The sequence below is a fragment of the Nipponia nippon genome, unplaced genomic scaffold, assembly GCF_047370975.1.
Source record: "Nipponia nippon isolate SJK-2023a ecotype South Korea unplaced genomic scaffold, ASM4737097v1 scaffold_6, whole genome shotgun sequence".
Classification (NCBI taxonomy): Eukaryota; Metazoa; Chordata; class Aves; order Pelecaniformes; family Threskiornithidae; genus Nipponia; species Nipponia nippon.
This window is the reverse complement of record NW_028262380.1, coordinates 32,103,249-32,124,494: the sequence shown is the minus strand read 5'-3', so window position 1 is coordinate 32,124,494 and position 21,246 is coordinate 32,103,249. Positions and strand designations below refer to the sequence as shown.

Sequence of the window (21,246 nt, the reverse complement as noted above, 5' to 3'; positions counted from 1 at the left end):
GGCTGAATGTCAGGAACCAGTAAACTGAGCAGAAATGAGTAATTTACGCTAGTCTCTCTGGATTCCGAATATTCAGTTTCAGCAGGAATGTGTGACTAGTTTTGCTTGTAGCGAAAGGGTCGCTTTGATTTGCCCTATATCAAAAAAGTGTGTTTTAAAGGTCTGCTGTTTATAAATCTGCTATGCATAATGAGATTTCTCTATAAATACAGAATTGGACTTATGGCCTTTTTGCCTGATTTGTGCTATTTACTGAGTTTTCTCCAGCAAACTCTATAGCGACCGGTATTCTTTGACCAGCAGTTTGCCTTCACAGATGCTTCTTTCTTAGCAAAATCTTTACTTAACTCATTCTCTTCCACTGGAAGCTGGAGGTGGGAGTAATTTTATTCAGTTACACTTACAATTTTGATTTTACATCCTTTGCACATACGCCGTGCCCTTGCTATTTTATTTCCTCTGAAAGGTTCACTTTTTATAGCTATCCATTCTAATTCATGTTCCTTTGAATTCAGTTCCCTAACTACTTCCTTTTGAGTGGTACTTGAAAGGGCTTGAAGGTTCAAGTCTTTTCTTTATATTCTTTTTTTGTATTCATTCATCTCTCTCTAGAATTTCACTCATCTCAAGTAGGTCTTGGTTATGATTCTGTAAGACAGGGAATACTGTTAATAGATTCTTATATTATTTCTGTAAAAAAAAAAAGTGTTTTAACATTATAAATTATTAAATACCTAAAGTATATTTATTTCATTTAAAAAATCATGCTATTCACTTTGAATCCGGATTTATATTGTTATATTTATTATTCATAGAAAGGTATGTTTGTAGCACCATTTCCTAAGCACTACTGAAATACATGATCTAACTTCCCATCAAAGCACTGCAGATTTACATATAGTAAATTAAAAAATAAAGAATACCTTCCTATAGTTTTTCCTCTGTTCTGTATTTTTAAGTAATGCTGATCCATGTCTTCTATTTGCTGTACAATCCCTTTGCATTTTTCTTGATCCTGCTGTTTAACTGCTGGAAACACATCAGTAAATTCTGGCTGGCTGATCTTTTTCACCTTTCTTACTAAAAACAAGATAATTGTAAGTGCCTGCTTTTCTTGCACTATAAAATAAAAGGAATTGGAGATATTCTTGAACTTGTTGACAGCATATTTTTTAAGGATAAAACATTTACCACAAGAACTGTTATACTTTCACTTTTGAGGCCTTATGGGAAGCAAAAAACATATGTGGGATTATATTTTCAAATAACAAAAGGAGCACATTTGGTTTGTTATGAGTTTTAATTATATTTTATTTAATTCTATCAGTTTGTCCTTAATTCTACCTGCCTGGATTTTCAGTCTGCTTGGACAAACTTGGTCGGTCTTTCTAAATTTCTGTTTTGTTAGGGGAGAAACGCCGTCTCATCTTTAAAACAAGTGTTGCTGAAAGTGAGGAAATACTAATGCTGGCTTAGAACCAGCTGTAATTTCTCTTTTGTTATCAGTCTTTGCCTAATATTATCTTTGGCACTTCTGATTGATTTAGTGTCTGACCCATACTATAGTGATGTTTTATATATCTTTGCATTAATTCTGCTCTTTCAAATATTACAGCTGTGGTCTTCTTATAAGTAAAGACTGGCAATTCTGCATCCTGCTCAGTTATTTACATCTTCATGTCCTATTTCCACCTTCAAAAACACAAAAAGCCTTAGGCCTTGAAAGTATTAAATTCTGCTGATGAAAAAGTTGAACAGCATCTGGAAGCACACTCTTTGATTTCTGATATTCAGCTCCCATACAGTTTTTTGCATGCTATTATAAATGGGGATGAGATTTTTTTGAGTGACAGAAAGCCTGCCTATACAGACATGCTATTCCTGTCTCTTAAAGGTAGCAGAATTGCAAGGCGCTGTCAGTTTTAAAAAGCAGATGCTGCACAGCATCTCTGTGAATACTTTTAGGTAAAAAGATATGCTGTTTATTCCCTCCCGTGGTTCTCCATAACACTCAGAAAAGTTTGGTTATAGAAAGTGGATTTGGTTGTTTTCTTGTGAGATCATCAAAGCAGCAGTTGTAATGAAATTGTTTTCAGTATGCTTTGCCAAGATATTTGTAAAACTTATAGATTTCTGGAGATTAAAAGCTAGGACTTTACTTCATCACTCTCAGAAATCCCCTCTTCCTGTCTTGGATACTCCATACCAGTAGAGTGTTTTACAATGACGGGGTTTTTTTCCTTTTTTTTTTTTTTTTTAAATGAAAGTGGAGTTTCAAAGGTGACCAACAATGATGATTTTCTGACAGTAATTCGGTTTAACATTTAATTAGCTTTTTTTTGCCTTCTTGCTCAGGACATTTTCTCTTTAACACTGTGAAATGCTATTATCAATTAAACATTCTGTAGCCTCATTCTGCATTCAAATCCTGGTAACATTAGTTTACTAAATGTTATTGGTTAACTGCAAAAATATCATAGAATCATAGAATCGTTAAGGTTGGAAAAGACCCTTAAGATCATCGAGTCCAACCGTTAACCTATCACTGCCAAGTCCACCACTAAACCATGTCCTCAAGCACCACATCTACCCTCACGGTAGAGGTATTTAAATGGAGACTCAACCACTTCCCTGGGCAGCCTGTTCCAGTGCCTGACTACTCTTTCAGTGAAGAAGTTTTTCCTAATATCCAACCTAAACTTCCCCTGGAGCAACTTGAGGCCATTTCCTCTTGTACTATCGCTTGTTACTAGGGTGAAGAGATCGACCCCCACCTCGCTACAACCTCCTTTCAGGTAGTTGTAGAGAGCAATAAGGTCTCCCCTCAGCCTCCTCTTCTCCAGACTAAACAACCCCAGCTCCCTCAGCCGCTCCTAATAAGACTTGTTCTCTAGACCCTTCACCAACTTCGTTGCCCTTCTCTGGACACACTCCAGCACCTCAATGTCCTTCTTGTAGTGAGGGGCCCAAAACTGAACACAGTACTCGAGGTGCGGCCTCACCAGTGCCGAGTACAGGGGCACTATCACCTCCCTGGTCCTGCTGGCCCCACTATTCCTGATACAGGCCAGGATGACATTGGCCCTCTTGACCACCTGAGCACACTGCTGGCTCATGTTCAGCCGGCTGTCAACCAACACCCCCAGGTCCTTTTCTGCCAGGCAGCTCTCCAGCCACTCCTCCCCAAGCCTGTAGCGTTGCATGGGGTTGTTGTGACCCAAGTGCAGGACCCGGCACTGAGCCTTGTTGAATCTCATGCAGTTGGCCCCGGCCCATCGGTCCAGCCTGTCCAGGTCCCTCTGTAGGGCCTTCCTACCCTCCAGCAGATTGACACTTCCGCCCAGCTTGGTGTCATCTGCAAACTTACTGAGGGTGCACTCAACCCTCTCATCCAGATCATCAATGAAGACACTGAACAGGACCAGCCCCAGCACTGAGCCCTGGAGAACACCACTCGTGACCAGCCGCCAACTGGATTTGACTCCATTCACCGCCACAATATCTAAATATCTGTCTCCATTAACAGCCAAAAGTTCTTAAAATACTTGTGAAATATTTAAATAAAATATGTAAATAAATAAAAGAAAATATGTAAAAATAAAATATGTAAATAATTGAAAGTACTTTATTGTATTTAAAATATTGTGACAATTGGAGTGGTGCCTCTGTTCTGTTGAGCACTTCTTGCACAGCTACTGTGAGGTATTGTTGGTATATTTTTAAGTTTACTCAGAATTCGAGGCTCAGAACACAAGAAAACTTCTGTTGTTGAAATATGGCAATTAATCCTAGAATATTTAGTAATCAACTGTAATTGTCCCAGACAGTTTCCTTAATCTTATTGCTAGTGATAGAAGGTAAATACATTACCTGTTTTACTTGTGTTTTTATTTAGTTCTTGCATCTTTATTGGCGATTCTCTGTTGGAAAGACTTTCACACAATAGTTCTAGGCTATTTTCATTACACAGTGCCCAGTACATCATCTTCAGAGAAGGAAAGTAAAAGCTTACAGGCATATGGATATTGTTAAAACAAAACAAACAAACAAACAAACAAAAAGCTGATGTTTATATAAGTGGAAGACAAAAATAATGGCATTGGACAAATCTGTAAACAAAAATAAACATGACAACAAGGTTCAGGGGAAAAAAAAGAAGACAAACTTTTGAATGCCTAGCAACATAGGTAGACTATTGCTATTCCTTAAACGTAAATTGAGTAGTATAAGTGACTGTTATTCATTCAGTCCTGATGTGTCAGTTTCTTGAGTTTTCTCTTATTTTAACAGAGAACTTGCTGTAATCAGGTCTTTATTAATTTTTCTTGGTCATTTTTCATTCTCCTTAAAAATAATTGCATTTTAAAATGGATTGTGTAAATATTTGTATTTTTTTTCAAATAACTTCAGTGAATATTTATCAGAACCCTAATTTTTTCAATGAAAAATCTTGGCCATGTAATTCAAAATGTGGAGTTATCATATGCAACTTGGACCTAGTTACAGAAATTAAAATTCAATAGAGAATCAATTCAGTTTTAGGAAATAGTTACCCCTTTTCTTTGCCTTGATTTTGAGTACCCAGAAAGAGATACATGAGCATCCACTACCAACACTAAAAGCAAAGAACATTCCAGATAAGTCACTTTAATTTCTTTGAGAACAAAATTTTTCAATGAGAAAGGTCTGATGGAAGGAAACGCTGAAGCTGCCAGATACTGAGATTCAGGCTAGCAACTTCAGGTGGTAGACTGTTATTTCAAAACTTTTGAAAGCTTGGCATCTCAATTTAAGTAATCAAAATGAACATCATGCAGAAAATAGTAGACACTTCTAACGTGTTTTTGTCAAACAAACCTATGATATTCTTTTCCTTATCTGTAAAACAATCCATCTCCAAAGTGTTGAGATGAGCATTCAGGCAAGTCAGTGCTGAAAACTTTGGATCTATAAATGTTTTCAGATTTGTATGGGAAATTCATCTACCGATAAGCAGAAGTCTAAAATTTCACATGATGTCAGTCCAGACTTTGATATAGAAATGCAAACGTAAATTTGAAGAAACATTGATAATCATTATTAAAGGATTCAATCAGATATTTTGTCCTAAAAATGTCAATTTGTGGTCATACATTTCAATGTGCTTTTATTTTCCAAAGTAACTGTACTGTGTTTTATTTATGTATTTTAGGCACAGAAGGGGCAGTGTTTGGGCACTCTGTGGAGACACCCCATATCAGAGCAGAACCTTCCCAAGATCTCAAGTAGGTGTTGTTCAAAAAGTTGTTTTAAAATCAAGTATTCTCAAAAATAATTAAGTTTTGATTAAAAGCAAATATCTGTATAGTAATATATACTGCCTACTTAATGACTCATACATATCCAAAACACTGGTAGACTCCAATTTGTTCTAACTAGTCAAAAAAACCCCACAAACTACTATCACACAAAATGTAAAATACATGACTTCTAATAAATTAGTTGCCTCCTGTGGCAGAATCCTGGAGAAGTATATTTTCCCTAAAGATTGGAATAGTCAGGTGTTTTTAAGGTCAAATGAGTACACTACTGTTTAATAGCATCAGACACAGATTTTGATTTTTTTATGAGCTGTTACAGAATATATAAGCCAGTCCCAGATTTTTTCTTCAAGTGGTGTTTGTGGGATCTTGGGTTTTTTGAATACTACATACACACACTTCAAAAATTCATTACCATGCGAGGCTACATTTGTAAGTGTAAAAAATCCAAAGTTTTCTGTACATACTCACAAAAGTGGAGAAATAAGTAAATAGTAAAAGATCAAGTCTAAAACTTACTAAAGCACCTACAGACTGAGAAAGAGAAAATTTAGATTGTAGCAAAAGCTTTTTCCTGAAGTGCAGGTATGTGCACTGCTAAATACTAATCTGTAATTCATATGGATGACTAATGAGAATATATGACAATCCCAGAAAATCAAAGGTCCTTTCTTGTGTTTCTCTCAGCAGAACTGGTGAGAAACAGTATAGATTCAATTCTACTACGAATCCTAAACATCTATCCCTTTACCTGCCCAGCAGTATTTACAATTAATTGCTCCAGAAAAGCACTGTTAAATGCCCTTTCCTATATTTGCAGAGGCAGTTAGGATCATCAACCAGTAATGATGTTGCAGCAATCACGTGCAGGAAGCTGCCCATGTGGACAAGTTTGACCATTGTATGTGGGGTGTAAGAAGTAAATGGTTGTGTTTGGTTATTTACACTGAACATTTTAAAGTAATGTAATGGTTTGAGGTCTTCCAGAGAATCCTACTCATTATATTTTTATCTGAAAAATCCCTATCCCCTGCCAAAACTCCTGTCAGTTCTTTGTTGAGAGTGGTTGTAAAGGCGTTTATTAGTGATGACCACCAAGGTGGTATGGTCTCTAATCAAAGGGAGTTCAGCAGAAATCAAAGTGGAACCATAATAATCTTTTCTTTTTTCAGGGGCCCAAAAATTTGAGTAAGAGGGTGGAACTTGTCCCACTCAAAAGAAAGTGGAAACGCTGCTTTGTCTACTTCTTTCTAATAAATAATAGTAACAGAGTGCAAATGTGTGATAAAACAGATAGATAACCCTGTGTCTTCAGGATTAATTTCACTAGAGTTAAAATCATCTCATGTTGTTTGTGAAACATATATTTGGCATTCACCTCTCTTGTCTTTTGGCTTTATTCATTGCCATGATGCCCATTGTTGCTTAATGTTTTCCAACTCCACTCTTCCTTCAGCTCATTTTTCCAAGGTGAATTTAAATTAGTGACAATTTTCTATTCAACTTTCTGCCCTCTCATTAATAATGAACTTAACCCAAACTTTTTATTAAAAAAAATTATGACATGGAAACCCTTGCTGTTTGGTCAAGCAGCATTGCCTTATGTGTAAGTGATTTTATTCTTAATATATTCAGTCTATATTGTGTTCTGCAAGTTTTTGTACACATGTGCTCCTATATATTAGTTAGGATTGAGTGATATTCCTTTTTTAAAACTCTCAAGTCATTTTAATCTTTTTAAAATGATGGTAACTACTATTAGGACAGAGATTTCTTGGCTTTTGGCATAAATCTTTCTAGAAGGTAATCTGCAGACCCTTTTTAACCTTGTAGCTTGCAAGAACTATAAATAATTGTGGGTTTGTGAGATATTTTCTGACAGCAAAATACAGTTAGACACTCAGATCATGTATATCCCTTTTAAAATTCCAGTTACCATATGCCTTTTAATCTTATTTCAAATGATTTAAGAAAAAAGGTTGTTTGGTTTTTTTTTTTAAGTTCACGCCCTGCATTCATTTTCCCCCCAATATTGGCTTTTTTTTTGCTAATTTAAAAAATGTTGTCAGAAAGCAGTGATTTATCATTTAGATGATTGTTTGCTAAATGTGCCCAAACAAATAGGTCAACAACCCTAATATGACATTTCCCTGTGGCCTCAGAAGCTACCTCTGTCACAGAAACAAAACAATACCAGAACCAATTTTCTGGCCTGAGGCCCAACTGATACAACTACATTGACATTGTAAAAGCATTTTATCCTCTAAAACAGAATAGCTGCATTGTAAATGCTGAGGGGGAATGTCTTTGACTCATGCTACCCTCCAAATAGTGCCTGCAAATTGTTTGGGAGAATTGTAACTGAATCCCAATTGACTCTCAAGTATGCCAGTGACTGTTTAGCTGCATAGATGATTGAGTTCCAGTGGTCTGGCCTGGGTCCTAGCACTTTTTAATGTTTTAATGTAAACTTAGCCAAAGTATACCATACTGGCAGTCCTAAACTGATGTAGAGTATTTTTCAAATGCCACATCCTTCCACCTTTGGACTTCTGAAATTAGTGGTAACATAGGAGAGTAGAGAGTTTGCTGAGTTGACATTAAAGTTAATTTTTTTCAGTGGACACAGGTGATTGCAGTTTGACAGCAAGTTGCAGTGCATAAATGCAAATATATTAGGCTATGAGAATACTTGTATACAGGACTGAAAGATAAAAGAATTTACATTAGATTGTTAATTAAAATATAAATGATCCCATATTTTTCATGTTGGAATATGTATTTGTGGTCAAGTAATAAACCTCAGACATCAAGCTATGACTATATTTAAATAATATTGGGTTGGGTTTTTTTTTCCCCTCCAAAAAAAGATGCTGGAAAACTATTCATAACCTTGGATATGTAAAGCAATTCATTACTGAATTTAAAAAGTGGAATTCTGAACACCTTGATTACTGGGAATGAAACTGAACTATAAAATTTCAACTAAGAATTTGATACCCACAAGGCTCATAGTGTTTGTCCCAAAACTCTTGGGATTTTAGCTCCATCTACTCTGGATAGGGACCCAAAAAGACAAAGTCAGATTAATATTAGCTTCACATATCTAAACTTTGCCTCAGCCACTCTTTGTTCTATAGGCAGATTTTGAGGTCTTCAGGCAGAGAAACAGCTGTAATATTTGCTAATAAAAATGTGTTGTGTAAAAACAAAATTTAGTTGAGATTTAAAATAATTCCTTCCTATATGCCCAACCACTTTGATCACATCTTTCTCCTGTCTTACATGGTCAAATAATAGCTAGTGAGGTTTTACTTTCAGAAAATGTTTTTATACAATCCTTTGTGAAAGCTGGTAAACCCTTTTGTGTCAAATCCCAAAAACTAATTAAAGCTGACCTTCATTAGCTGGGATAAGCAGCATAAAAGAATCATGCCTTAGAATCAGGAAAATTAATTATATCTTAATAATTTAATCTTCATATTTCTCTCACCACTTTTTCTCACAGGAACACAGTTAGGAAGACTATATTGCCAATATAATAGGTTCCCAAATATTGGTTTTAGGCTAATAGTGCATTAAAACATGGTGCACTAATAGGTAATATCCATGCAGAAAAGAGGCAAACAGTAGTGAAATGCAGATAGCTTTGCCCTCCATAACCTCCTTAATAAGGGGGTAAATTAATTTGTTGTTGTTCTCTGGGGATAACTGCAAGATCAAATTTAATAGGTTTTTTTCTCTTCTATGTCAAACCTCGCATACCAGGTTAGACTATCAGCTAATCCTGCAAGCTAATGCTGGGCATAATGAGATGAAAGTTGATCAAGCAGCAAGGAACCATCCAAGCTAGTAGGATCCTATTTTACGTCTGAGAAGAATTAAAAATACACAGATCTTGCGCAAGGGGGCTGTTTCACTCAGAGTTGCCTGATGGTTTGTGAGAGCCATCTTTCGTGGCATTGAAGGGTTGGTTTACTAATAGGGCAAAATATCTATTCTATTAAAGCCTGGAGCCAGAGAAGGCATCAGAAAGGAATCTTGACATTAACTTGTTAGTTGTCTGAGCAAGCTGAGAGTAACAAAAGCACTGGGACTCTGTTCATCTATTTTACCCAGAAATCAAATAACAAACGAAACATCATCAAAAGGGAGAAGATACAGAAGAGTAAAACAAACCAGTTTCCTTCCTATGCTCTTTTAATGATGTCAGGTTCTAGTTACTTTCTCAGTATTCTTTTTTAATGAAGTATAATTTATTTTATCTTTTTTAATGAAGTAATACTGTTTATGCTTTCAGAATTTGTATTTGGTGTTTAAATATTTATTTCAGTGTTTGGGCATGTGTAGGGACAGAAACTTCTTTGCTTAGCCTTATCCCTATGTTTTTTTTAACATACATGTTCATACATAAATAGAGATGGGTGTAGTAAAAATTTGAGAAATTGCCAAAAGTCAAGTTTCTTTTTTTACATATATATATATATGCTTTTATATATATTGAAAAATAAAAGACATCGAAATAAATAGAGAAGAAAGCCAGTAATAAAAGGTTATAATTACTATGCAGATAGGACATAGTAGGAACAAAAGGTAACTAGGTACGGCTCTTAAACTGAAAGAATAATTTGCTTTAGTGTTCAGTGACAATCATTATATTTGACATTGGAGAAGGGAAAAGGCTCTAGTATTTTAATTAATTTAATTAATTTAATTTTAAAGGCTCTAGTAATTTTAAGTGGTATATAATAAGCATGTATTGTTCAAATCCCTCCTTCAGCCTGGAAGGAGATTGTAGGGAGAATTTCTTCAGGACTGATCTTATTTCCAGTTTTAATAACTCTCTTTGTGCTAGACAGAGGTACACAGGTTTGGAAGCACTGGCAATCAGAAGATCTTGAGCACTAGAATAAGAATATTGTGAAACTCAACAGTATGATGGTAAATATTGGATGAAATATTAGATAGAAATTATCATTCTGCCTCTCAAATGCAAGAGGTTCTGGAATAGCCTTCAAAAAGGAACAACAGGACAACTAAAATTCTTTATTACCAGTGACTGGATTATGTTTGCTTTATGATTATGCCATGCCATGGTTTCAGGAACACACAGATGGGTTCCAAGCATAGCTGTCTCAGGCTAACAGGGTTATGAGTGTAAATATAATATCCAATGAATCCTATCTCAGAACCTGTGTGAAGCTTGGAGCAATAGAAAGCATTTGCACAGTGCTGAGTTAATGGAAGACAAGGAAACTTTACACTCTGCAGATTAGTGTCAAGGCAGCTGAGGATCTTTCTTTACATGAAGCCTGCTCAGGTCTACCAGCAGCTGTGACCAGCAGAGGTGCTCAGAGTGCCACGGGGAGATGCTCAGGGTTTTCAGCAGTGTACTGCTGCATGCTCTTGGCTCCAGCAGGGCTCGTTGCATCTGAGATTGCCCCAGAGCTGTTACACCGCTTCCAGACTCAAGCTGCTGCTCTGCGTTCAAGAAATTCTAGTTCCACGTAGTTCCAGCCTAGGACTAGATATGAAAGCACATGCTTTGTTCAAGTATTTCATTTGCACAGATATTCCAGATAGAAGTGTTGGACTACTTTCTAATGGAAATTGAACAGTCCTTGATGCCTAGGGGCTGATGTTATTGATGCCAGAACTCATTTCTGAAATGCTTTGGACTCTAAATCAAATACAGTCTTGTTCCACCACACCTGCATACTCCTTTTTGGTGTAGTTTTTCTGATGAAATGTGATTTGATATACTACTTATAGTCCATAAAACTTGTACTATATATCATTAAGGCCAAGTAATGCTGCTGTAACATCCATAATATTTTCATTTCTTGTCTTTCTTATGATTTTAGGTGAATAGTCTTACTACTGCAAGGATAAAAAGAGCTATTTTTTTTTTTTCATTTGAGCGACATTTAATTTCCTTATTCTTTCCTTGTACTAAATTTCTCCCCAGAGATTTTTTCACTCTAGTTGTTCTTTTTCCCCTTCCCAGGAGTATCTCCATTTTCTATGCCACTCTTTAGCCACTTTCCCAAGAAAACAAGGCTTCTTAACTTTTCTGTCTATCTATTCTCTCCCCTCATCTCCCTGATAATTTGTGAAGCAGCTGGGCAATTTCATCCGTATTTGATAGAAAGGCAAAAGATCCTTAAGTTTCTATGTGTTTTCTGCAAACAAGTGCCTAACTACAGAAGCTAACAGAAAATTATTAGTGTTTACTGCTGTCAGTTTAGCCATTTGTATACTCATGGCTTCAGACTATCCTCAACTTCTGACATATGTTGCTTCACGGTTAGGACGTGGTTATAGTGCGCAGAGGACATGGAGTTTCAAGCAGTGTTGTGGTTGTGGGTGCAGAGGGTATGGTTTGGGTTCTTGTCCTAGCACCATGTTGGAGCCAGACAAAGGATCTGAAGCTCATACAATCTGGGTATAAGAAAAAGGAGGTTCAGAGGATGGGGGGTTGTGTGGTGGATAGTTACAGGGAGTACATGAGTTTAAAAAACTATTAGTTCCATAGTCCACAAAACAGCTCCTATTGCTTATATCTATAATTATACAGAGAACTCCAGAGGTAGCCTAAGCAGTGGAGAAGAATGAGTGATTTTACATGTCTTATCCTGCAATTTTCATTCTATCCTCAGTTGTATTTCAAGATAGAATTCACTGCCAAAAAGAAAGAAAAAAGCTATTTGGCTTCTTCATAATCTACCACTCTATTTTGTATTGCAGAGGTAAAAAAAATCTCTCTCTAGTTCTTTCTTGAAATGGTGCTTGCTAAAAAAAGTGACTGAAAGTAAACTCACCAAACCTTTTCTGATTTTGGGTTGGTTTTTTTGGTTTTGTTGTTTTTTTTTTTTTTTTTGAATGGGCTGTTTTCTTCTTGGACTATTTAGATACAGTCCAAGTGTGAGCCACTGGAGAGTATATTCCAAGCTCTCTGCTATGCTTAATCTGCAGAGGTTGAAGCAGACCTATTAAAGGAATTTCAGCAGAATAATTTTCCACAAGATGCAGTTTCCTCAAGATGTGGATCAAAACCAGTGTCGCAGTGTATCTCAGCTGAAATATATCCGTTTATATCAGCTTAAGGACCTTTAGGGAAACAATATTGAAAATATCATTAGAAGATTACAGGTAGTCTGGACCATCACTTCCTAATCACAGGAAGCTAATGGTTTTCAAAACTGAGATTTTATGTCAACCAGTTCTCATGTGTTTCTAGTCATTCAAAGAGCCCAGTTTGACTCTTCAGTCTCCCCCAGGCACTTTGTGTTCAGATCTCACTCTTGACAGCCACTTGAGCGTTATCTGTGGGCATGTTGCTTCAATCTTTTTCTGACAACATAGATTTCTATTTTAAGAAAATATATTCTGAAAGACAGCTCAGATAATGGAGCTATTTCTGGAAAAAAAATAAACTTCATGTAAGGATGTTTAGCGGAGTGACAGGGCACGTGTAGGAGGGGTTTCAGGTCAGAACAAAAGTAAGGAAGATTATGGGAAGGGGAATCTTTTGGGTAACTAGTATTTTTTATATTCTCAGAAGAGATCCTTTATTTCCCTATGTGGGGAAATTGTTTTTCTGATTTATCACCTATGTCAAATAACATTAAAATACTCAGTTGTTTCAAGTGTCACTATGATAATGCAGACCCACTGAACTGCAAACAGTGGCATGTACAGGGCAATTAGAACTCAGATTTGAGCCCAGTGAGGTGATTTCTGGGTTAATGAGAATTTCAGGAGATATAATAAGGGCATGCTGACACATGCCAAAGTCAGTGACATTCAGAGCATGAACATAACATGAAATGCTATACTGAATGCCATTCTACTGTTCTGATTTAGGTCAAGAAAGTTTCCTCTTTATTTAAGTTTATTGTTCATGAGTTGCAAAATTGGATATTTGAAAAAAAAAAAAAAAAGTCATGTTAATATTTGCTGGTTTAGGCCATTACCTATTCCATAAAGCATTTATTTAACTTTATCTTACTTAAGACTAGTGTTGTGAAGTCGCAAAATACAGAGGCGAATTCTGCCCTTAAAGGTTAGGTTCCCACATAAATCAGAGACCTTCACATGAATATATGAGAATTTTGCTTCTTGGTAAAACATATCTGATATTAAGGATTCATGAGACCTGCACATTTACGCTTGCATTTCAATTAAAAAAAAAAAAATCCTGAAAATATAAGCATTTGCTTAAAAACATCAGCTGGAATACAACAAGCTTCAGGAAAAATAACTATTCTGGCAATGATTCATATGCATCTTGCAGAGGTGCACATTTTGATACATGCACATGTACATGTAAATGTATCAAAAAGAGATTTTTAGATACTTTTTTATATATGTTAAAAAGAGCATGTATACCCTTGTAAATAGTGTAAGTAATGAGACTGAAATGGGTGAATACTAATTTTATTTTCATAGCATTCCCACTGTGATGTCAAATGCAGCTAATCAAGAATCCTCTGTTTGAATAGTTACAATACGTTAAAAAAAGGCTTCCAGGAGGTTTTTTTGTCACCATGATCATAAAAGTCCCTGGTTATTCTTTATGGATGCTACTTGAGTTTGCAACCTGACTTCTAGGAAATGGGCTGAAAGGAAACCCTAATTTTATCTAGCACTATCAGTGTTCAGTGGACTCTTTTAAGGACTCTTGGTCTCTACTGGAGGACTCTTGAAATCAGTTTTCTTGAGTGTCAGGACAGCCAGCTGTTCTTTTCATAATAATAGAACTTGAAAGAATATATATTTAAAATTGTTTGATGTTTCTAGAAAACAACATTTTCAAAATTATATTTTAAAAAATTCTTAATTCTAATTTGGAACAAAATGGTTTCACTTGTGGAAGAGGAAGGCCCTGCATTCTGTGGGGTTTCTGGGTTGGGAGTGCTTGTTTACAAGGAAGAAGTAGGAAGAGGGATAGAGAGGGGCTTGGCACATCCATTTGCCTTCCCTTTTCCTCTTTGTGTATGTTACCTCTCTGCAGCCCCAGACTGCCACAACTCTTTACGCACAGGCAGCAAGATAGATGTCACAATTATTTTAATATATAGAATTCTACAAAAAGGTTACCAAGTTACTGTGTAGATTTTCCATTGGTTTTACATTTGCAAAACTTTTAATAACAGGATTCCTCTGCTAACTGAAAAAAGCCACAACAACATATGTTGGCAAGACTGTGATATATAAAAGTTAAATACTTGGAAATATTGAAGTATTTCTTGACCTCCCAGTGTAAAGATCCTAGTAAAGGGGAAATTAATACATGCTTTACATGTGCGATCTCTAGTTGACAGCATATTTTTTAATCCCCTGTTTTGAATACAAATTCCAGATTGGTAGAGGTTCATATCAGTTGTTTTACTATGGGTTGGATCCACTGCTTAAATAGACACAAAGCAAATAAATTATTCACATCTGCACAGGGGAATCTTCTGTTTCCTTCTATTTTAGGAAATACCTTCTGTTAGCCAACAGAACAAAATTAACATAGATAAATTATATCCCACGTGAGTATGAGGGATATGCAAGAGGTAAATCTAAAATATTTCTTAAAACACAAAATGAAATCTTTGGGTTAATTTTTAAAATTATTTTTCTCTAACACAATCTAGGTCAGCTTGTAAACAGAAAATACCAAATGATGAATAAATGTTTCTGCATTTCTAATGAGAAATATTTTAATACCTTCAAAGGAACATAGTCAAGATATTTGAAAAGTTTCCTTTTTTAGCAATAATTCTTTAATGAATTCAACTCAAATTCATATAGCTTTGATCCTCTGAAGCTTATCTTTTTTCACAAATTAACCATTGATAATTAAAAAGAAAAAAGTCCTTCTCTGCTCTGGATAGATCATCTGTCTACATCACATATAGCAAATTGACAGATTATATTGTTTAAAAACATATTTTTAAAAAACTCTTTGTCTTTCCTACAGTGTTGTAGTTTCTCTCTAATAATAGCAGTAGTTACCTTCTCCATCATAGCTGTTTGTTGTTTGGGAAAGAAAAATTAAATTATATGAATAGGATTCACTCATAGATGTCAATGCCACTGTGACAGGCCATTGGTAAATCTGAAAGGAAAGCAAATTCTTGATGTGCTATTTTAATAATGCACTTTTCCTTGGAGGGATGTGTATTACAATGTGGAGTGTTACAATAAGTTTAAAATAGAGATTAAAGCTGTCAGAAATATGACAAAAAAAATATTATAAAGCAGCTGCATATCAAACATAATTTATCTCAAAACATTGAGGAAGTAATCTCTATGTGTATAGACTTTTGCATTTCCAGGAACATGCTGCAGATTGCTCAGATAAGTCACTTTTCAGATGTAGATCATCTGAAGAATAATAAGAAAAGTAAATTAGTAACTGTAAAACAGATTTGGGCATTCAATTTTACTAATAGATAGGTGGTGTTTTAAAAACTACTCTGCAGATCGTCAGCCATTCATTGACATTTCTACCACATTATTTGATTTCAGGAAACTGCAAAAAAAAATCTATTGTCTGAAAAAGAAATTTCTTCTCCACAGTGTGTAGATGGCTGATATTAACAACTTCTTCTCAAATTCAGAAATTAATTGCCCAAATGTATTCATTTTAGACAAACTGGAAGTCATTTATGTTAATGTAGTTCATGAAAAACAGCAATGAAACTAGACAAAACAACTCTGACCTATACACTGTCATGTGTTTTAGGAAAAAAAAAGTTTATTCTTCAAACAGAATCATAGTTTCTTGAAAGTTATTCCTAAATAAATTTTTATTGTCCACCTGCTGAAAAATTTCAGTCAGGTCTGAGAGTGGCTTTTTTGTTATGAAACAAGAAATATTTCTGACTTTGCTAATACCCATCAATTCAATGCAATAAATGTAGTTAAGAGCACTTTTGTCTTCATGATTATGAAATGGCAACTGAAACCACTGCAAGATGTTAATATCCCTGGAAAGTAGGTTATAAATCGCAAAAATATGCTTCTGAAAAATATGGAATGGAAGTATCCAATCATTTAACATTTATACAATTCAGTTTCCTTTTACATTCAAGGTAAAACCTCACTAAGGCAACAGAGTACTTTTGAAAACCTAATTTCTAAACTTTATAGTTTATATGGTTTCTAAAAGGTTTTGGAAGCTCTTTTTCTGCTGTCTTATAGCCATCAGAAGTTCAAAAACCACCACCTGAAAGACACTGATGTACATGATTAAATAATTCATGATATTTAGATTCTTCCCTGGTACAAAGAACCGCAGAACCTTCTATTAATTTCTCCCGACAGAGAGTCAAAAAAAATGAAAGAAAATGGCTTAGCACTAACAGAAAAAGAGATTTTTCTAGTGCTTCTATCTAATATCTATCCTATGTATGCTTTTTTATATAGGTAGCGACAAATAGTGTTTTCCTCTATGTGGACACTTGCTTTTAATAGCTTCATTTTGTGTTGCCAAATAATTGCTTTCTTTTTTTTTTTTTTTCCCCTCCTTTCCCTATTGAGTGTCAGTGACATGTAACAAGCAGAAATGTTTCACAGACACCATCTCAGTGACTTTGTATGCAAATGTGGTATTTTGGTTTCAAAATGATAGTCCATCGCTATTCTGTACACTTAAAAAAAAATCAATAGTTGAAATACACTGAAATTCTCTTTGCTTGACAGTTCTTTCATTTGGCGTTTCTGTAGCAAATTCTTTGTCAAACTGTTCTTTCCTTTATACATCTAGTACCTCATTACATTTCTGGATGGATGTGACCTAATACTCAAAATACAATTTGTTGAAGAGGGACATACAATGTTTTCTTCAAGCTACTCATTCTAGACATTTCTATCATTAATATATTTCATCTTACAAAAAGCCTTTGTTCAGGTAAAGTGGAACTATGTTCTGTCATTATATTATTGGGATATAAATAGACTAAAAGTTTTGTCTCCCTCTTAACGGGGCTATGCAATAAGTCTAGAGCTGAACACAACCACTGTTGTGTGAACACAACAGCTGAATCCAAATTTTTGTTTCCTAGTTCAATACAGTTTTCATCCAATCATCCTTCCTATTCAGTGTGTGAGCACGACTTCTACGAAATCCTTGCATTAGTACTTCCCTTTCAAGAGAAACCTGTACAATACTGTGACATAACATAGCTAAGAAAGTATCATAGTTCTGCATTAAGGTTGATGGAGGATCTTGAGTATAGGGTAGAGAGAAATGGTAAGACTGACAGTAGAAGAACAATAGTTGCTTTGAGGAAAGATACCAAGACCCAGTGATATGCGTCTTAACCCTATTATAACAGGGTTAAAGAGCATAACGAGTATTTTGCAGAACAGAAAAAGCGTGCAAAACCCCCACAATAATAGAGACATAACAGATTTTCTTTTCCTCTCTTCTTCATACATAATGCTGCTACACCTACCCGAAATATGAACGAGCCTGTGAAGGCAAAGTCATTCTAATCAGTTTTACATCATTATTTAAAACTTTTTAAGTGTTTTGCTTTCTTTTTATTTAGTTGAACATTTGTCATCAGTCACTAAGCAGACTTTAGTTATTAACGTGTCATTACAGAAGCATTCACAGACCCGTGTGGATTCTTAAGTACCCATATTTCAGTATTAGTACAGTCAAGTAAATTAGGTACTAATGTCAGAAAGCATCACTAAGCAGACAGGCTTATATCAGTATATGCTTACATGCTGTCTTAAATAGGAATAGATTTAAAAACATACTTTTTTTTTGTCTTTCTCCAGGCCATAAAGAATAGTGAGAGAATCACACGTATAACTCATTTTTGCTTCTTTACCTTTCAAAATACATTTATATCTACATGCATTGTGGGTTTTGGGGCTGGGTGGCTTGATTCAGTGCATCTTTTCTCAGTGATTGTTTTTGTCTTTCAGACTTGAATCTCCTACTAGATCTTTGGTAATGGAAGCACCCAGGGGAGTGCAAGTCAATGCAGCTGCAGGAGACTTAAAGGCTACCTGTAGGAAAGAACTGCATTTACAGTCCACAGAAGGGGAGGTAAGTTCAGCCAGTAGAGAAGTGTTCTACAGCTCTGCCCAGCGTAATGCAAACAATGTGAGGATAGTTTATTCAGCAGCAAGGTAAACATCACAAGAAGTGTTCTGAATTTGCCTATGTTAAAGTAATTTTGGTTTAGCTTGCTCAATTATTAATACTTATTTGCTTTTTGCAAATATTTGAATCGCTAAGTTTTATTCACACTGAAAAAAATGTTAGTTAAATTAATATAGATAAGAATTATTTTTGATCTAAGAGTCAAGGAAAAAGCTACCCAGTCCTTCAGCATATCTGTGAGACAGAGACAGCTAAGTGATAGTGCTAAAAAATTACTTTGGATGAATCTGACAAATGAAGAGAGAGAAGTCTGGATTAATTTGGATTAATACTTCATTAAACCATGATGAAGAGGTTTAACAAATTTGCTCTACATGTGGTTTATTTCCTTGAACTCTCTGTAAGAGAGACAGAGTACTTCAACAGTATGTTCACTGTACTGTTTCATCAGTGTCTTGTTTCAGTGATCAGCTCGACATAAAAAGATTTTGGTATAGATTCTTCATGGGTAGACCTGTGCAAACTCATGAAAACAATTTTAAATTGGGTCACTGGTTTGGTTGGCAATCCATGTATTGCAGAAATGCATGAAAGATTACTGGTATGAAAGTCCTTTCATCTTCAATCCTTAAAATGATATAACATTAAAAATCGCGTGCAAGGGTATCAAAGGCTCTCAGATTTCTATTAGACACTTTGGAGAAATGGATAGATTTTCAAATTGTTCTCAGTGGGACTTGCCAGGTTACAGCATATTTTGGAAAATGGGTTGTTTAATGTAAATATCTAATTGGGAATGGATCTCTTTAGAAATTTTTTGCCTTTTGTGTTTGTATTTTGTATTTTCTACCAAATGTTCCAAGATACTTTACAAACTATCCAAATAAGCAACAAACGAAACCAGCATTCACATCTGTGACAGATAATCCCCTGCAATTCACACTCTTTGCATTACAATGCAGACAGGAACATTTTTGGCCAATATACTGCATCAAAGGCCTACTTTGATAACATTTTTCTATTGATGCAAGTATCTGTCCTGCATAATTAAAGCACAGTATTTTCCTAATTCAGAGCCTCAAATATTTATATATCACGTCTCATCTTATTTCTGAGTTTCTCTCATGTTTACTTACCACCTCTCTAAATATGAAGTCTTTGTTACTGTTCCCTAAAGTTGCCAAGTTAGCAGTAAGGACAATCTAATCCTCTTTTAATACTAAATATTGTCCTTCATCACCCTTGTCCTTTCTGTGGGCGTTTTTATTGCAGGGGCTACAGCTTCCTGTAACCTTTCTTGCTTCCCCTCCATAAATCCCTACCTGGCCAAATCTAGTATGTTTCCTACATTTATTAACATAAATTTTTCACCTAGAATGTATTTCTTTGTTCTTTCCCTTCATGATATTGCCAGAGGGAAAAAGTAATACTCAAATTAAAATGAAAAAAAAAAAAAAATATCAAAACAACAGAAAGACTGTTAGCTTTCCTCAGTCCCCCATGATCCTTGAAGCAATGGTTGTACCTATAATGTCTTCTTTTAGTATTGTGTATCTCTGTGGTGCTTTGTACAAATATTTAATCTGTGGATTCATCAGGCATTTTTCTCTATATCAACACTGTGAGTTTATTGCATGACTTCTAATTTTTCTTAAGTATTTACTACAACTTATTGACAAAGTAGTTTTGGAAATAATGTCTTATGACCTTAGCTGGATTTTGAAAATGGGAACCCAAGAAAAGTTGTAATGACTATATTATGTATTATTCAGAATTGGAATTCAATTCAGTATTAAATGCTTGTAGGAAAAAAATGCCAGTGTAAAGCAGACTTTGCTGAACTCTGTATTAAAAATCATTATATTCCTCTACATGGTAAGTAAGACTTTGCATATCTGTGATTTCCCATGGAGATGTTAGATTGATAGTTATCAGAAAACAAGGTACCAACCTTTCCCCAGTCTTTTCCAAGGAGCTGTTCTGTAAACCTACATCTGACTAAGTTCAAGGTGTGTTATTGTCTTATTATATATCTCTTGAATACTTGCAATTCCAGTAAGATCTATAAAGAACTGTACCCTAAATCCACAGAGAAATTCCATCCTGAGGTCTGACCAATGCCTTTATAGTCCACTATTTCATATTTTACACTGGAAAGGGTAAGAGGAAAATGCAGAAACACTTTGGAAGGCATACAATGAGCTTCCACAGCATCACTCGTTGTGCAAAGTTACTATGGCCACATGAGGGAATTGCTGGACTAATTACAGCCTGGTGTGAGGAACCAGGGTAAACATGTGATGGATAAAATGTCTACATAACAAAATATTGATTGGTGTCCTTGCTTACAGCCCAACAGATACACCACAGATTAGCAGACAGTATGGAAAAAAGTGTAAAGGGTTTATCATTACTCATTTTTAAGAAAATACATTGTAAAACAAAGCAAAGTATCTATGTCAAAAATAATCTTCATTTTAGCCTAAAAACGTATGCTTTATCAGTCAAGTTTCTTTCACACAAAAAAAAAATGTTGTCTGTGTGAATTGGATCTGTGAACCATTTTTGTCATAAGACATTTTTTGTACTGGAAAAAATACAAGTTTTTTGTATTATTCTCACACTGGTTAACTAAATTTAGCTTTTTAATGTTTGTAAGCTTATTCAAAAGATCATCAAAGGATGTGAATTAATATTTTCCTTCTATAGTATAATTATTGCGCTATTGTGCCAGAAAATAGCTATGTGGCATCTGGAATCAACCAGTTATAGCCAGTAGCAGAATGTTACGAATTTATTGTGGAGCAATCTATGAAACATATATTTTCC

General features: G+C 35.2%; 1 protein-coding gene across 1 annotated transcript in view; it reads left to right on the top strand.

Moving 5' to 3' along the window:
* Nucleotides 1–21,246, top strand: part of SGCZ (sarcoglycan zeta) — a 485,172-nt gene that overhangs the window by 455,229 nt on the left and 8,697 nt on the right. The window contains exons 6-7 of the mRNA XM_087736759.1: nt 5,192–5,264; nt 18,237–18,360. Of these exons, the coding sequence (XP_087592885.1) occupies nt 5,192–5,264; nt 18,237–18,360 (197 nt within the window). The remainder of the gene's footprint in view (nt 1–5,191; nt 5,265–18,236; nt 18,361–21,246) is intronic.